We start from the raw sequence: 19,527 nt of genomic DNA on the forward strand, positions 1-19,527 counted from the left end.
GGGTGTGACACACCTTTTAGGGGCAAAACACAATTGTAAGAGGAACTTTGCCTGACAAATGGAATCAGTGTAACCTGGTTTCTTGTACCCTCGATGAATCCCCAGCAATTGAAAAAAAAAAAAAAAACTGAAGCTACCTATACATGTGAAAATAAATAAATGAATAGATAAATAAATGCTCCTCCACAACAACAACAACAACAAAAAGAATGCCCACTGCAGAGTAAAACTTAGTAAAAAATATGTAGACATAATAATTAGCTTGACATACATTTGATTACAGATTCAGTCACTTATTTCTTAACTTCTCTGTGGTTCAGTTTCTCCATATATAAATAGAGTAATAATATACCTTCTTTTTTGGTTAGTTATGAAAAGTGTTCTAGATTTACAACCGCCATTTAAAGGGTTAACAGTTTACTATGTCATCCTGTAATTTAAAATAAAACTGCAATTTAATGAAATCCAGAGAACATATTAATATATTGCTTAAATATGCATAATATGTAGCTTTCTCTCATATATCATTTTGCTCATATAAAATATTACATAAATATACTACATTATTTCAATAAATATTATAAAATCATAAGAAAACCATCTTTGTTTACATGGATTTTTAAGAATAATAATAGATTTGAATAAAGTCTACCACATCAGGCAGCAGATAAGTTATAAAAAGGCCAGGCCACATTAAAAAATATCTTTTTTACTCCAAGTATATTGCCTATGTCCTGTCTTATATAATATAAATATATTTATGAATATTATATATATACATAATAATATAATATATACATGTACATAACATAATATACATAAATATATGTGTATACTATACATAAATATATGTATAAGGTATATAGTATGTATATAATATACATACATGTGTATATACAATATATACATATATTTATGATATTATATATCTCATATTTTAGTTCAGATGCTTAACTGAATTAAATACTGGTTAATTTTACTCCTTTGGTGATTTTCAAATACTAACTAGTTAATTTAGTTTGCGTCCCTCTTTCTCTTTCACATACCTCTAAATAATTGTTTCCTTTTTTCTCTTCTTTTTTTTTTTTTTTTTTTTTTGCACATAAGTATTTTTGCTTTGAGTTATTTTTAAAGAATAACTGGCTAGGGAATTTTGGTTAACTAAGTTATCTTTATAGCTATGCTCTATAAAACACAGTTAGTCAACTTAAGATACATTTATCAAATTGAACATATATAAAGTATCCAAACATACCTTAACATACATATAATTTTCATTCTAATACCAATTCTTGGTCCTCAAATATATGAAAATTCCTTTGGTTAATCCGCTTTGCTTTCCCAATGAAGCTAAAAAATGTGATTGTGTAAATTGCTTTCGATAGATACATAGTGACAACAGGTCCAGTGCTGCTCCCACCCTCATAAAACCTTGGAAGAACCATTGTGATACAAATGTCTTAAACTAGAATCAGCAAGACATGGTTATATCAACTATTTCAATATTTGCTCATGTAAGAAATGTTATTAAATATTTCCAAGCGTTCATTTTATAGCTACTAAGCCTCTTAGCTTTTATATATGTTTCAAGGTAGCCCCAAACTTACCTTGTCTCCATTATATCGCTTCTTTTGTAAACAACTTATTCTCTGAGACCAAGTAAACATGCTAAATTGTGCAAAGCAAGGACAAAGCATAAAGAGAAATTAGAGAATGTATCGTGTACTCACGGAATGTTCTATAAAATTCTTCAAGAGCCAGGTGCTTGTCAGCGTTCCAATCATCGTATTTCAGCAGATCATACAGAGAACAACCAGAAAGATCCTTGTCAAGCTCTTCCTGCTTTATCACCTGACAGGAAAATTACAGCCATACTTTTATATCTGTGTCTTAAAATCTCGATAGTATAATTTATTATTTGAAATAATCACATAATAAATCATTCTAAATCTGGAACACGCTGGAATGTGCTTTTTGACAAATCCTCATTTGCAGGTACTGAACCATTATTGTTAACCATTCCAAAGACAGAAAGTAACACAGGTACTTAAGAGAAGTGCATTAATGTACATAGTTGCCATTCAATCAAAATAAATAAATCCTAAAAAGAAAAAAAAAGAATCACCATCATGATTATTTTTAGCAGTGACTGAATTTTATTCATGAGTTTGATGAACAATTTAATAATGTACTTTGAAATAAGGTTTAATAAAAGTATACTTTTTGCCAAAAAAAAAAAAAAGAAAAAAGATGTCGTCCGGTGTTCTAATACAAAAATCTCCCAGTAGGACCTGACAAATCTAAGCGTCCAAAGAACATTTGGTATGCACTCATTTGCTTTGCTACATTTATACTGACTCAAGAAAATACCTCCACAGGAAAATTGCCTCCTGTGTCTTGGTGACCTATGTCAAAATAAAACAGTGCTATTTTCCAACAAAAATAGGAGGCAGTTTGTTCCAACTTTCCTCCTCTTATTATTTATATAATATGAAGTTAGATTTTTATCCTCCTCTGCCTAAACTCCTCCCCAGCTGGAAGTTAAGTCTTTTGGGATTGTGCAGGAACTCTCTCGGTCACAAAAGACCTATTAAGCAAATGACTGTTTCCAAGAGCCAAATAGAATTAATGCCCCGATTGATGATGAAAATCTATCCGAGCGTGGGTGAAGATAACATCAAACTGCTGTTCTCCTCTGTACTCAGCCCTATGGGCTGAAACTGCAGGGTTTTTTATACTCTATTGATTTTCACTATTAGCTGTCATATAACCGAGCTCTCCAAGATTTATCAGATATTCCTATTCATTGTGGGTAGCTGCATAGCTGCGCCCATGGTCTCTCACACTCTCTCACATGCAAAGACAGTAATTCATATTGCTAGGATCTGTGCATCACAGTATTTTGTTTGTCTATTTTAAATTCAGTGAAATAATAATTAAAAAAAACAGAGCAGCGCCTGTGGCTCAATGAAGGAGTAGGGCACTGGCCCCATATGCCAGAGGCGGCAGGTTCAAACACAGCCCTGGCCAAAACACACACAAGCTGTGAAGTCAGTCAGCTCTGAGTTCAGCTCCTGCCAGTGCCTCATCATAATAACTCTAAAATCTCAGGCAAGTTGCTTGTCCTTTTCTCAATTAGAAAATGAATGTGAAGATTCACACACAAACACACAGTCGGATGTATGACTTAACCTATAGTATATACTCAAAAGCTATTGCTTAATGTTAAAAATAGTGATTTTTACATAATACACTTATTCTTCAAATAGTTCCCTGCAGACTTCCAGGCATGAGCTTGTGCACATTATGGTTGCCCATTTATAATGGTTTATCGCTGCTTTTGGTAGAGCAGAGCTTTTCAGGCTTTCTCTATTACATCAATAGCAGATTGGTGATGCTGCTTTCTAAAGACCCTCAGATGCTTCTGAACTATTTTTTTGAACCTTTTTGGAACACTTCTATTCGGAAAGTTTTTGTAGGAGTGTGGATGGGCTGTGGAGATAGTTCTGAAGATGAGGCTAAGCGTGTGGGTCACGGGAGCCTCCAGTCCCCTCTCTGGCCACCTGGGCAGTGAGGTACAATGTTAACATGTGCTCTGTCAAACAGAACTGCTGCGGTCAAGTGGGGTCTCTCTCTTTGTAAACGTGTCTATATTAAAAATTGTGTTGGTTAAGCTGACATTTGTCACCTTAGAGGAGAATAAAGGCAAAAAGCTCATCTGGCTTAATTATAAATAGATCATAGAAGGCAAGTATTAAACCCTACACTTCTACAGAATCTAGCTGGAGGGATTACCCAAGCTACCTAACGCTGAAGCCATCTCTCCCACTGGCCTTTCTATTTAGAAAGCAGCAAAGCTCTCAGTCATTTTCCGTCTGTTATCAGTTAGATCATGAAAAATGACTTGACTTTCCTTGGGAGCTGGAAGTAGGGGTACAGTGTATTTGACCTTGCTTCACTTTACTATTCCCAAACACGTACAGTGTTAGCGTTGTGGTCATATTTAGGATGCAGGGACACCAGATCGGGCATTTTAATAATGTTTTAGTGACTTTTTATTCTCATACTTGTTTGTAAATTGACAGAGATAGAACAGACAGTTGATGGAAAATTTGTCCTCATTTTCTGTCTTATATTTATTTTCATTGTCTCACTTACATTAAATTTGGGATTTATTAGATCAAGAGCATGAACTCCTATCTTTTTTGAGCATCTTATTTAATGAGTGGACCTAGAGAAACTCATTGCCCTGGTTAGTAAACTTAAAAAAAAAAAAAAAAAAAAGAACCCTGCTCATCTATACTGGAGCACATCCATGGTCAGGACAGGGGTGATTCAACTTCTCATTTGTCAATTTTTCAAATATATATTTTGCTCATTTGGGGTTCATGAAATAGCCACTTAAAAGCATTATTTTTAGCAACTATTTCTTTCCTTCATGCTTCCAGATGGGAAACTTTGTCACACTCTTTGTAGGCTCTTAACAAGAGAAGTACTTTTCTTTTTTCTGTTCTTTTTAAGGGATTTATTGAAATATAATTTATGTATAAGAAATGAATCATATTTAACATATACAGTTGATGAGTTTCTAGGACCTTTCAGTCAACCTGGAAAAATTGCTTTAGATAGGCAGAGACTTGACAGCCTTGGTGTGATGAGTGTCTGACTGTCAACCAGAAAGTGTGACGGTCATATAAGTGGATGTCCTGCCCCACTCCACATTGACTGCTTTTTAGCACTGGGGATCCCAATTTGGGGCACTTCAATTGTTCCTTCAACTTCTTTCATTTTGTATCTGGTATTGGTTCCAAAAACTTCTCACTCTCACTCTAGGCTTCTCAAAATGCGCATATTACTTTTGGACTAGCAAGTCACGACAGGGCCAGAGTCAATAAATATATTACAATTTAAATACCCTGTAATGATGCCTCAGTCAAAGAGGCCAATCATAATTCCATTTGTTAACTCCTGTCAAATAGTGAGGATGAGGATCTTTCCCAGACTTACCAAATATTTTGGTGAATACCTTAAGGCTACAAAAAAAAAAAAATAGTAATAACTTGTATATACAAGTTTTTCTTGGGTTCATGTTCAAGTTATAGATATCTTAGGCTCCACAGAGGTTAGAACCCATGTAATAAGTGGAAGCATTAGCTGAGTGCACAGACTCTGGGGAGCCGGATATGCAGCATCTCAGTGGGGGGACATATTCACATTCAGGGTAATGGCATTTTCAAAGTGTGTACGACTATAACAAATCAAGGGTGAGTCAATGTTTTAGGGACTGGATTTTCCTTCAACTGCTGTGTGAGAATATACTTTTATAATCTTTTGACTATTCTGTTCCTCTCACTCATTCAATCATCGTTCAATGAATCAGTTTTGACTGCCAAGTAGGTGACTCATCAGGCATTGTGCTAGGCTCTGAAAACACAGCAGGCAATAATATGTACAAAATTCCCTCTCTATGTAGAATTTATATTATAGTGAAGGGAGAGAAAAGAAATGCATATGCAAAATGCATATTATGTCATATGATGATAGTGATAGAAAGATAAATGAAACTTGGAAAAGAAATGCAATGTGTTGGGAGTGGATGTAGAGGTCTTGTCTTCCTGATACAGAGAGGTAAATGTGTGAGACTTGGGGGATGAAGCATGATTTGGAAACGTAAGAACTATCATGCTGACTTTCACAAAATGGGTAAAACATACGGGATTGATTTTTTTCTCTTTTTTTAAATTTCAAAATACTATGTATTGTGGGAATACAAATGTTTTTATTACACAGATATCTTTTTAATAATGCTTAAGTGGAGGCTTTTATTGTACCCATCACCTGAACAGTGTTCACTGTACATGTTAGTAGGTTTTATGCCTCTTTTCCTCCTTTCTCCCCGTTTTTGATTTCCAATGACATTTATCTCTCTTTGTTCCCATGTCAGCCCATCAATTAGTTCTCAGTTATTAAAGAGTACATGCAGTGATTGTTTTTTCATTCCTGAGATACTTCATTTAGGATAATGGTCTCTAGTTCCACCCAAGTTGCTGCAAATGACACTATTTCATTGCTTTTTATGGCTGACTAGTACTCCCCGGTATAAATGCATATGACATTTTGTTAATCCACTCATGAATTGATGGGCACTTATTTGGATTCTACATTATTAACACTATGAATTGTGCTATAACAAACATTTGAGTGCACATGTCTTTTTCATAAAATGACTTCTTTTCTTTTTAGAGGATACCCAGTAGTGGGATTGCTGGGTGTATTGGTAGGGCTACATTTATTTCCTAGAGGACTCTCCATATTGTTTTCCATTGAGTTTGCACCCATCTGCAGTGTGTAAGCATTCTGTTTTCACTGTATTCACTCAAGCATCTGTTGTTTTTTTGTCATTTTAGTAATGGCCAGTCTAATGGGGTATGATGATTAATGGTATTGAGTATTTCTTCATATGGCATATTGCCCATTTATCTTCTTTCAAACAAACTCCTGTTCATGTATTTGTTCACTTTTTGATCAGGTTATTTGTTTTCTTTTTGCTGAGTTGTTTGAGCTCTTTGTAGATTCTAAATATCAGGCCTTTGTTGCATGTGTAATTTGTAAATATCTTCTGCCATTCTGTAGGTTGTGTATTTGTTCCATTGATCATTCCCTCTGCTGTGCAGAAGCTTTTTAGCATAATCAAATTCTTTTTATTTATATTTGTCGTTACTGTATTTTCCTTTGGGTTCTTCATCATACATTTTTTGTGTAGAGCTTATCCTACATTTTCTTCTGGAATTTTTATGGTTTAATGCTTCAAGTTTTATCCAACACGAAGTAATTTTCATAATATACATGGTGGGAGACAAGGGCCCTGTTTCATTCATCTGGATGAATGAAATGTGGAGTTAATTTGACTGTCCTTGTAGTGTAAAGGAGAGAAGGGGGATGAGTGGGGTCATTTTCTTTTTCTTTTTCTTTTTTTTTCCCCTTTACTATCCTTGGCGGGGTCAAGAGAGAAACAGCAACTGTGAGCTCATGTTCATGTCATGTGAGCTCTTCCCTATTCCTTTACAAAATATTTTTCCCCAAACTAATCACAATCATGTCACTGTCACCATGGTCTTGATGGTACTGGTACTCAGGGATCCTCTGCTTTGAAGGAAGGTTTTCAAGCCATTTTGGGGTAGTATGGACATTTTAACAATGTTGATTCTTCCCAGCCATGAGCATGGTATGTTTTTCCATTTGTTAACATTTTCAGCTATTTCTTTTCTTAGAGTTTCATAGTTCTCTTTATAGAGATCTTTCCCATCCTTTGTTAGGTAAACTCCCAAATATTTCATCTTCTTTGGCTATGGTTTATCTTATAAGGGTACAAGTGAATCTTTCTAAGAGTAGAATATGATTCTCTTAACATAATAACTAAGAAAATGACATGAAGGCTATGTTAACCATTTTGATGAAAATATTTCAAATTGTATATGAAAACACCACACTGTACCCCAGAATTGCATTAATGTACATAGTTATCATTTAATAAAAAAAAATAATAAATCAAAAATAAATAAATAAAGTCAGTTTTGAAGTTAAGGAGAAGGAGACATTTCTTTTCTTTTCTTTTTTAGAGTCTCACTTTGTCACTGTGGGTACAATGCTGTGATATTTTAGCTCACAGCAACCTCAAACTCTTGGGCTCAAGCTATCCTGTTGCCTCAGCCACCTAAGTAGTTGGGGATATAGGTGCCTGCCAGAATGTTTTTTTTTTATTAGACACCAGGGTTTACTTTTGTTCAGGTTGGCCTCTTGGTCTCAAACTCCTGAGCTCAAGGGATCACCCACCTCAGTTGCCATAGGGCTAGGATTAGAGGTTAGATGATAAGTACTCCTTGGTAGGAATGCACAAATCCAGTTATTAGATCTATGTTTCTCCTACATATTCACTATGCACTGGTTCCTCCACTATGTGGTCTGAATACCTTCTTGTCTCCTGCCCTTTATTCCTTTCTTCTTTTCTTTTTTTTTGCACTCCCTTTTTCTTACCTTTCTTGGCACCTAATATGTACCAAGAACTTTGCCAAGTACTGGAGGTAAATTAATCAATAAGAATTACACACTCCCTACCCGAATGGAGTTTTCATTTATCCTGGACAGGATGAATGAAAATATGAAATCAAATTATTATACATATTTTTTTTGAATCAGAGTCTAACTTTGCCTCCCTCTGTACAGTGCTATGGCCTCATAGCTCAGAGCAACCTCATACTCTTGGGTTCAAGTAATTCTCTTGCCTGAGCCTCCCAAATAGCTGGGACTACAGGCACCTGCTACAACATCAGGTGAGTTTTTCTATTTGTAGTGGACATGGGGGTCTCACTTTTGCTCAGGTTGGTCTCCAACTCCTGAGCTCAAGGGATCCTCCTGCCTCAGCCTCAGTGCGCTGGGATTATAGACATGAGTCATTGTGCCCATCCTGATATTAAATTATTAAGTAAGATAATTATACATTATCAATAGTGCTTCTAAACAATAAGAAATTAGAGTAAAAAATTAATATTATATATTTCAAATTATTTAATCATATATAAAAGCTGCTATCCTATAGTAGGTATATTAAAAGAAAAGGAGTAAATGAAAATGATCAAGTTTCAGGTTTCTTTCAGGTTTTCTAAAATGCCTAATATAATTTTTAAAAAATTATAGAGCCAGCCATAATTCTTTTGAAATAACAGCCACAGAGATATCACTGTTTTTATTAAACAATGGGCAGGAAAGAAAGTATTTTGCTTTTAATATATTGTATATAGCTTGTAAGGAGTCTCAGAACACAAATGCCACATTTTAAAATGTATCTTGCCATTGTTTAGAAAAGATGCTACAAATGTATTTTTTAAAGAAACCTAAAGATTGATTTTCCAGTTGTTTTGTGCATGTTATAGAGAATACTTAAAAAAAAAAAAGTGTATCTGAAACTAGTTACTAATGTTTCCAGATGCAATTGAAAGTACTGATTTCTAATTGAAGCACGTAAACCAACAGTTACAGGCCTCCTCTTTTTCTCTTAAGTGCGAATTACTGCTGTTATTATTTTTCTAAAATCCCAGCACTGTTGAGGAAAGGAGCAGTGCTCTCAGGATCTGCTGGCATTGACAATGACATTCTCAGTCAAACACCTGGTTTCCCCCACCTTCTTTTGTATACTAGATAAGATTATGGGCTTTTAAAAACAAGAAATAGTTGTTCATTCTCCTCTAAGGCACAATTTGGACAAATTCCTTTGTGCTTTATATCCTCCTATGTTAAATAGGATTAATTACCATGGCATTCCCCAGAAATCCTCACTTAATCTTACTTCTCTATCCATACAAATGCTTATTTATTTGGCTTTGGTTTGTTCCCACTTAAACAGCTTTTTATCTGTGGAAAAAAAAAATAAAACAACTACTTCTAATGTTATAGGAATAAATATATTGACTAGATTGGAACATTTTAAAAAGTCTTTGAATTTGTGATAGGATTTGACAACCTGAAGATTAACTGTCCATTCCCCAATGTAATGTTCTCAATAAATTTTAAAGAAACATACTTGATACATAAAAATGTTGAAAAAGAGAAAAACAAAACAAAACACCTCATAGCCATGTCTATCTTATAAGCTTGAAAATGCCTACTTTTAGGGCGGCGCCTGTGGCTCAAAAGGGTAGGGTGCCAGCCCCATATGCCGGAGGTGGTGGGTTCAAACCTAGACCTGGCTAAAAAAAAAAGAAAGAAAGAAAGAAAATGCCTACTTTCATTTATGCTTACTTTTTATTTAATTTTGCAAATGTATTTACATATGATAGTCATTGAGAAAATAGTACTTTAAGTCAAATAGGTATAACATAATAATCTAAATTCTGTGAACAAGAAATTATTTTTATTATTTCAATAAAGAGTTGGCATATATGTATATTAGGGAAATATTTCATTCCAATATCCATTTCTAATGTAAATCAGCTTATTAAGATGACAAAATCTAAATGGAGAAAAACTTAAATATAATCAATACGGTTGCTTGTGTAAACTCTGAATCACAAGGAATTACTTGACTTACTTAAATTCTACTGGTGCTATTTTGTCAAATGGATAGAGGCCCAAAGAACAGACTTTCCAAGTTGTTAGTGCCGTTATATTTCAAGTTCCCCTTGGCTGATAACAAACTAAAGGCTGCCATTCAAACAAGTGAAACTTACTATGCTTCCTCATCTGACCTAGAGACCAAATATACAAAGTCACAATGCAAGAAGTAACTGTCCCTTCTCCTTAGACATCTTTTTGTGTGCTTCCTACACTGTTCACCTTTGCCACCCTGTGAAACCCAAGTCTCCCCATATTGCTTGATTCCCCAATGGGACTCAACTTCCTTTCCTTTCCCTTCCAACCCAAACCCCTCATTGTGCCCTCTGAAAATTCTGAAAATTATACTTAGCCTTCCATTTCTTATAAAAATATGTTCTTCACTGCAAATGACTTTAGAAAAATCTGGCTGTGTCTTAATGAAACTGTCCATTAATTTTAATTAACTTAAATAGAAGCTAATTTCTCTTACATGCCCATTCTACTCAGCATAAGGAAGGTGAGAGATAACTGAATGGTTCCCTACTGGAGTTTCTGGAATATTTCCTTTTCGAAAATCATTCTTCTTCTGATAGATAAATAAACAGACAGATAAATGAGAGAGAGAGAGAGAGAGAGAAGAAGTACATAGATCCACTCCTAATTTTAGTCGCATGAGTCTTTCCTATTCTCTCACCATAATTCATTAATGAAATTGGCTCCTGGTTCATGGTATTTCTGTCTATCCTTACTCTTTCACTATTCTCAGTAACTTCAATATCCCTGGGAGTAAACCATCCAGAAGAGCTTCTTGTCATAGCAAATTGTCCTTGAGCTTCTTTCCACCAATGATTGTTCCCCCCTACATGTTACTCGGTCAAGAGGACCAGCTTATTCCACATCTCATCCTGAAATCTTGGTTTCAAGCATTCCACATACAGGTCAGTTTTAGGAATAACATACATAGTCAAAGCAACAACTGTAGTGCCATGTGAATGACTAACTAACCACACTAGACAAATACACAATGCTTGTGAAAGCTACCACGATGCCTTGACTACATCTTTTAAAAAAGAAAAATGTTTATGTGTTTGTTGAGGCTTTGCCGGGAACTGTTAGCTTCTGAGACATATACACTGGAAAATTAAGCCAATTTTGAACACAGTTTTTCAAGGATAATTTTCATGTAAGCAAACATTTTTGAAGCTCAGATTTCACATCAGTCCCATAGAATATAGCACAGATTTAAGAAAACACATAGGTTCACCAGGAACTAAATAAACATCTATTCATTTTTAATAAAGAGAATATAGGCAGTTAGAAACAAAGGCACTCAAACAAAAAAAAAATAAATGTGATTGAGATCTTTCTTTTGTCATACAGTAATTAAGGCACATAGGTGAGAGTGAACAGTTCTGTTCTATTCCTGTAAAACACAAACACAATGGATACCTCATTCTACTTTACAATCTCACTACATATTTTTTTTAAGAGTCAGAAATTCTTAAGAAATGGAATAAACTTGGTCTGATACATGAGTAAAATGAAAAGTATGTGGATTTTACCTGGCTCTGAGGGGCTGAAAAATATGGCAGAAAGCAGACACCAGAAATTTTCTCTCACCTCTAGGACTACAGACTAGTTTGCCTCCTGAGAGACAAGAAGATGACAGATACTATTTCTTTTTAATGCTGGAGTTGTTACATCCTATAACTTGCCATTACTTTTTAAGTAAGGTTGATGTTTGGCAACTGGGAGATGTGATTTATTTGGTTATACAAATTTAAAAGGAAGATTTAAAATAGAATCACAGTGTTTTACATGATAAGGAACTTGCAGCCCCGGGAAAAGTCCAAAAATCAGACTTTAGAGAAAGAGTCGGGCACAACATGTAGGGTGTAGAAAATGCAAAGAACTACCGAAGTAGAGAACAAGAAAAGAAAAAGTGTCTGTAGTACTCAATATAAACTGGATTTCAATTCTCTACAACCTTTCTTAGAAGACAGAAATAGAAGGAATACTTCCTAACTCATCTATGAGGCCAACATTATACTAATCCCCAAATTAGAGAAAAATATTCTAAGAAATAAAACTATTGAGCAATATCCCTCATGACTATAGATGTAAAAATCCTTGAAAAACCTTAAGGAATCAAACTCAACAACATATGAGAAGTATGTTATACAATAAGCAAGTGGGATCTATTTCAAGTTACAAGCCTGGTTCAGCATTCAAAACACAGTATAATCCATCAAACCAACAACCTAAAGAAGAAAAATAATTTGATCATAACAACAGATGAGACAAGCAATTGACAAAATTCAACACGTATTAATGGTCAAAATTCTCATTATAATAGCAGTAGAGGAAAACTTATTCCACTTGATAAAGAATATATCTACTATAATTCTGTGGCTAGCATCATAATTAATAGAGGCTCAACGCTTTCTCCCCCAAATCAGAAACATGACAACGATGCCCCTCATCACCATTTCTTTCTAATATTGTACTGACATCTTAGGTAAAATTTGATAAGACTTGAAAAGACTAAAAGGATACAAAACTAGACATATTAGGAAAGAAGGTTTAATCACAGATACGTTATTATTTACACAGACTATTTTAAAAAATGACAAAAATGCTCCTTAAACTAATGAGCAATCACTGCAAGTTCTCAGGATATAGAGTTATTATACAAAAGTCAGTAGTTTTCCTATTCTCCAGAAATGAGCAGATTTAATTTAAAATTAAAATTATAATACTATTTACATTAGTATCTTCTGCAATGAATATATGATAGATGTAAATCTATCTTCTGCAATGAATATATGATAGATGTAAATCTAATCAAATATATATATATAAATATATATATGGAAAAGTACAAAACTCTAATAAATGCAATTAAAGAACAACTAAATAATTAGAAAATACTCCATGTTCATGTATAGGTATGCTCAATATTGTCAATATGTCTTTCAAACTTGATATAGATTCAATGCAATCACAATCAAAATCCCAAGTTATTTTGTGGATATCAGTAAATTGATTATAAGTTTACATGAACGGGCAGAATTCCCATACTAGCCAACACAATATTGAAGAAAAACAATGTTGGGGAACTAACAACACCTGTCTTCAAGACTTACTCTAAGTCTATAGTAATCAAGACCCTGTGCTATTGCTGAAAGAATAGAAGAATTGATCTGTGAAACAGAACAGAGCCTAGAAAGAGACCCACATACATAGAGTCAACTGATGTTTTGAAGGGACAAAGGCAATACAAAAGGGCAACTGTAGTTCTTTCAACAAATAAGACTTCAAAATGGATATATGTGTATAACAAATGAATTGATACAAGGACTTCCACAAAAATAACTTCCCCAAAATGAACTTAAAATGGTTCATAGATCTAAATGTGAAATGAAAAGCTATAAAATTTCTATAATGTAATGTAGCAAAAGCCCTAGATAATAGTGGAAATGGGGATGATTTTAGACCACCAAGTGTATGATCTAAATGAAATAAATAACTGATAAAGTCAAATTCATGGAAACAAACAACAACAACAACAAAACTTCTGAACCACAAAATATCAAGAGGATGAAAGGAAAAGCCACAGACTGGGAGAAAATATTTGTGAACGACACATCTTACAAAGGACTGTATACAAAATATACAAAGAATTCTTAAAACTCAATAGTAAGAAATAATGAAATGATTTTTAAAATGGGGAAAAAGAGCACAATCCCATTTACACATGAGCAAGAGCCATGAACAGAAACTTCTCTGAAAAAGACGAGAAGAAAGGCCAACAAAAACATTAAAAAAAAAAAAAATGCACATTGTCCCTAATCATCAGAGAAACGTAAATCAAAACCACACTGAGATATCACCTAAGCCCAGTGAGAATAGCCCAGATAACAAAACGCCAACGCTGCAGGTGATGGTGTGGATGTGGAGAGAGGGGAACACTTTTACACTATTGGTAGAATTGCAAACAAATACAGCCTTTTTGGAAAGAAGTATGGAGAATCCTTAAAGAACTAGAAGTAGACCTTCCATTTGATCCTACAATACCATTACTAAGTATCTACTCAGAAGAAAAAAATAATTATTTTACCACAAGGACATTTGCACTAGAATGTTTATTGCAGCTCAATTCACAATTGCCTAGACATGGTAACAAGCCCAAGTACCTATCAATACATGAATGGATTAATAAACTGTGGTATGTGTATACCATGGAATAGTGTTCAGGCATAAAAAAAAAGATGAAGACTTCACATCTTTTGTGTTCACCTGGATGGAGCTGAAGGACATTGTCCTTAGTAAAGTATTACAAGAATGGAAAGCAAGTATCCAACGTACTCAATGCTAATATAAAACCACTAGAAAACAAGTACATGCTCACATGAGAGAAAAGCACAAGTGTATTCAAGTGGGAGACAAAGGGGAGAAGGAAAAAGGGAAAGGGGTGGAGGGGATGGATTGGTGAGCTCTCACCTAACGTACACAATACCCAACTGTGGATGAAGGGCTCAACTACAACTTGAACTTTACCTGAGAAATGCAAACAACATAACCTAGTCATTGGTACCCTCATATTAATATGAAAAAGATAAATAATAATAAATCTGCAAACTATCTGGGCAGAGACTTCACCAAAGAAAACATACAGATGGCAAATAATTATATGAAAAATTGCTTCACATAGTATTTCATCAGGGAAAGGCACATTGAAACAATAACGAGATACCATTACACACTGGAGATAATGGCCAGGACCTAGAACACTGACACCATCAAATGCTGGGGAGGAGGTGGAGCAACAGGAACCCTTTCATTTGCTACTGCTAGGAATGCAAAATGACACATCCACTTCACAGGACAGGTTGGAAGTTTCTTACCAAACTAAATTTCCTCTATTATCATACAATAAGAAATCGTACTCCTTGGTTTTTATCCCAAATCATTAAAAACTTTTGCCCACATAAAACCTGCCTATGTATGTTTATAACATCGTTATTCATAGTAGCTGAAACTTGGAAGTAACCATGATTTCCTTCTGTAGGTGAATGGGATATATGCAGGACAAAGTTTGTAAACAACCTTTTTAGATTATTAACTTTGTGTGGCACTTGGTTGGGTACTATATAACTGAGATTCTGAAGATGTCTTCTGCTCTCACATCAGAACTTTCATAGATTTGAAAGAATGCTCAAATGCTCATTAGACATAACATATAAATTGAAAGAAGTTGAGAAAACAATACCAAACTTTGTCTCAGATAAACTTTATTATGGGTTGAATTGTGTCACCCAAAAGATTTGTTAAGTCTTAGCCTCTGGTACCTCAGAAGATGAATCATTGCAGATAAAAACATAAATTACAATAAGATTATACAAGAATAGGGTACATCCTTAATTCTATATGATTGGTGTCCTTATAAGAAGAAGCAAGACCCTGTGATGAAAAACACACAGGAGAAACATCCCATGACTATGGAAGTAAAGATTGGGGCGACTCCTGTAAGATGTGAAGAATGCCAGAGGGTGCCTGGGGCTACTTCAAGTTAGAGGAAGCAAGGGCCTTCAAGGATGCCTGGCCTTGTTAACACCTGGAGTCTGACTTCTAGCTACCACAAAAGAGATGATACATTTCTATTGTTTTAGGCACACAATTTGTAGTATTTTGTTATGGCAGCAACAGGAAACTAATACAAACTTGAACAAATCAGAAACTGGAAACCCGTGTGAGTACAGCGCTGCCCTCTGCCATTTCCCAGGGATGAGCAGTCTTCCCTTTTAATGTAGATGTAATTCTATGATAATAACTAGATTTGATCTCATCATATTTGGGGTCCAACCAATCAATGACTACAGTGGTGCAGATATGTTAATAAAAACTGAAAAAAAAGTTTAAAAATAAAAAGTAGAATAACAAATCCAAAATATTTCAATATGTCAGGCACATAGAAATCAAGATGACATTTCTTTATTATAAATATATTTTAATTTAATTGATTAGTCATTTATTATAACTATAAAATAAGTTTCAAGAGTTTTACTCTTGCTAATAGTGAAGTATATGACAACATAAATATCTTAATTACGATAAACTTCTTTTTTTATTTTTTAAGACAGGGTCTTACTTTGTCACACTCAGTAGAGTGCTGTTAAGTAACAGCTCACAGCAACCTTAAACTCCTGGGCTCAAGCAATTCTCTTGCCTGAGCCTCCCAAATAGCTGGGACTACAGGTGCCTGCCACAGTGCCTGGCTATTTTTGTTGTTGTTGTTGTTGTTGCATTTGTCATTGTTGTTTAGCTGGCCCCAGCCTGGCTTATACCTGCCTCCTTCAGTGTATGTGGCCCGTGCCCTCCTCACTAAGCCACAGGTGCCAAGCCTACGATAAACTTCTAATTTTACTCTAATTCCAGAGTTCAATAAACTCTAATGTCTGAAATTTAGTACCTACAAAACAATAAATGCAGGCTGAAATTAAAGAAGATAATGAAAATGATATTAATTTTAATTAATTTAGATGATGGTAACTATAACCAAATTTGCCAACAAGGTTCAGGACTTAGAAACTTTTCCTTAATAAGACTAGTATTTGACCATGTCGATTTTTTGAAAAAAGCTGTAAGATTAACCATAGAAGAACAAATAGCATGATAGTATGGAGATAACCTATCTAATATTTTTTTTCCAAACCTGTATTCACTGCTAAGGGCAGGTGTAAAAGCTGAATCAAGATTATGTTACAAAGATCATCAAAAATCGGCAAAATCCATCATTGCCATTACCATTTTTCTATCACCCTAGTTTGGCTGCTTCTCTCTTCATTACTTCCTAAAATCAGTGTATGTTTTTGATGAAAGCTTGTCTTTTATTTTATACTTCCACAACCGGCCGCTACTTTAAATTCTTAAATAAGCTTATTATGGTCTCCTTCAAAGTAACCTGTATGTCTCAGTGGTACACATACCAAAAATCTGTATTTTGCCAAAATAGGTTCCAAAGAAAGACCTTTTTTTTTTTTTAAGTTTTTGGCCAGGGCTAGGTTTGAACCCACCATCTCTGGTATATGAGGACGGCGCCCTTCTCCTTGAGCCGCAGGTGCTGCCGGGAAAGCCTTTTTTTTTTTTTTTAAGTCTTCTCTTTAATAAAAATTTTTACAATATAATATATAACAACTTTAAAATAAGTTAAATTTCATAATAGCGTTAAAACTAAATTGTATATGTTAAAATTGATCCTTAATTAGTAAAAAATTACTGAAATAGGCCACTGAGTCAACACTATCTTAAATTATTTTTTTACATTTTGTTAGAGACGTGCTTAACTGTTGTTTAGTACTTTCTTCATATACTGGATAAGTCACCTTTGATTGACTGATAGAAAATTAAACATTACATAGATTCCAGAGTATATCAAGAAAGATCTTAAATTCTATAACACAGTTAACTTGTAGTACCTTTAGGCATTTAAGGTACAGAAATCTATCAAAAGTAGATATCTTTTTTTTATACCATAATACACCATAATGTAATCAAATTTGCTCTTTAAAAATACTGCTCCCACATTTATTAATATGGATTAAATGTATATTGTACTACAATAGAGTAAATTCACACAAATGCAAACATACTATGCATGCCACATTACAGTAGTTGTGTTAATTTAGTAAATAATCATACCTGAGTTAGTTCATTAATATCTATAAGTCCGTTACTGTCCGCATCAAAATATTTAAACATCTGATCCACCAACAGCTTCTTCCGAGATAGGTCATCACCGTTAGGATTTTCATTTTCTTGCATAATATACTTTTGGTTTTGTAAGTCTAAAAGCATTTTTTTCATCTTGCTGTATTCAGTGGTCTTGCAGTTATCTCCTGTAATAAGAAAACAAAGTCATTTTTGAAGTAATATTATTTAAAAGAAAGAATATATTTTATGAAAGTTTAGAAGCTAATATTTTATGGGTAACATATTATGTACATTATTTTTTCATTTATAGTTTTGTTTGATTTATGGCTTGTAGAACGAAGAGGAATAAACTATTTCTATTGTAAGATAGAAATTATTTCTATCAAACCTAATAACAACATATTTGCTATCTGATTTCAGTGATATTATGAGGGAAGGATGGATGAAGAAAGAATGATAGTTCCGATTTGCTCCTGTGTTTAAATTTATTGTTTTAGTTTTAATCCTGACCATGCATTGGTGTATTGATAGTTTTACAGATATAGGAAATGAGGTTCAGGGAGGTGAAATGAACTGTTCAAAGCAAAAGGTTCAATTGTGCTGAATTTTGCATTTAAATGCATGTATATCTGGCTCCAAAAGATTGTAGGATATTTTTTTGTAGACATTTGCATTTGCTTTGATGAAATTCATATATATGTGTGTGCATATATAATACACACACATTACAGACTTCTTGTTAATTTTGACTATTCCTAATGACACTAAACTCGTATTAGTTTTCTTCCAAAGGTATTTTCCTATTGCTCTGATATTCATTATCTCTCCTTTTAAAGAACTCTATGTATAACATGGTATATAAAATTTGGTATCTTAAAATTTTAAATTTGCAAATTTCACCTCCACAGCTAACTTATAAGCTTAGTGAAGTAAAACAACTTTACAGAATTTCAGTATCTCTAATATAATGATCATCACGATACTGGGAACATCATAGTTAATGAAAATAATTATATGGCTTAATGTCTCTGAAAAATATTTACAGTTCTTCTAATATCTTCACAAATTATTTTATAAAGAATTTTCTTTACAATGGTTCGATGATGATATATTTATAAAAAGTGCATTGAAATGAAATATACTAATGAATGCAAACATGATATAAAATATATTACACATGAATGCAGGGTGCAATGTAATTTTCAAATTAAACAGTAAACATTTTATTAGTTGAACATTTTCGTGACTTTTTAAAAAACCCTACTTTATAATTATGGCCAATTTTGAAAATTAAGTTTTGGCAATATCTACAACTTTAAAGGAAGATTTCTAAAGATGTTTAAATGTATGCCTGGGAAGCATGAGGTTGAAAGACATTATTTGAAGTCTCATTCTTTTTCAAGACAAAATGAAAAACAATCTCTTCTAGAGAGACGATAGACTATCTTTATTTTTCAAAGGCAGTGAAATAACTACTGTTGTTCAGCAATTTCAGTTTCCAGCAATCCTGTCAACAAGTCCTTTTTTTATAGTAAAACATAAACTTGTGCTGTAGATTAAGTCAATTTTGCATTATTCTGCTCTTCCAAAAGAATAATAAGTGTATTTTTCATAATAGCAAGGCACTCACTCCCCCAAAAAAGAAGTAATCAGATCTGGAGCCATTGCTAGCAATTTTGCTGTCTTGGGAAAGCGAAACAAAAGGAACCTTCAAATATGTGCTCA

At 33.8% G+C, this 19,527-nt stretch overlaps 1 protein-coding gene across 1 annotated transcript in view; it reads right to left on the bottom strand.

The window, feature by feature from the left end:
* FSTL5 (follistatin like 5) overlaps window positions 1-19,527 on the bottom strand; it is a 512,268-nt gene that overhangs the window by 367,713 nt on the left and 125,028 nt on the right. The window contains exons 3-4 of the mRNA XM_003794706.2: window positions 17,791-17,987; window positions 1,731-1,851 (exon numbers count right to left, since the gene is read on the bottom strand). Of these exons, the coding sequence (XP_003794754.1) occupies window positions 1,731-1,851; window positions 17,791-17,987 (318 nt within the window). The remainder of the gene's footprint in view (window positions 1-1,730; window positions 1,852-17,790; window positions 17,988-19,527) is intronic.

Source organism: Otolemur garnettii, unplaced genomic scaffold (genome assembly GCF_000181295.1).
Source record: "Otolemur garnettii isolate 467f Iridium unplaced genomic scaffold, OtoGar3 scaffold00085, whole genome shotgun sequence".
In the NCBI taxonomy this organism is placed as follows: Eukaryota; Metazoa; Chordata; class Mammalia; order Primates; family Galagidae; genus Otolemur; species Otolemur garnettii.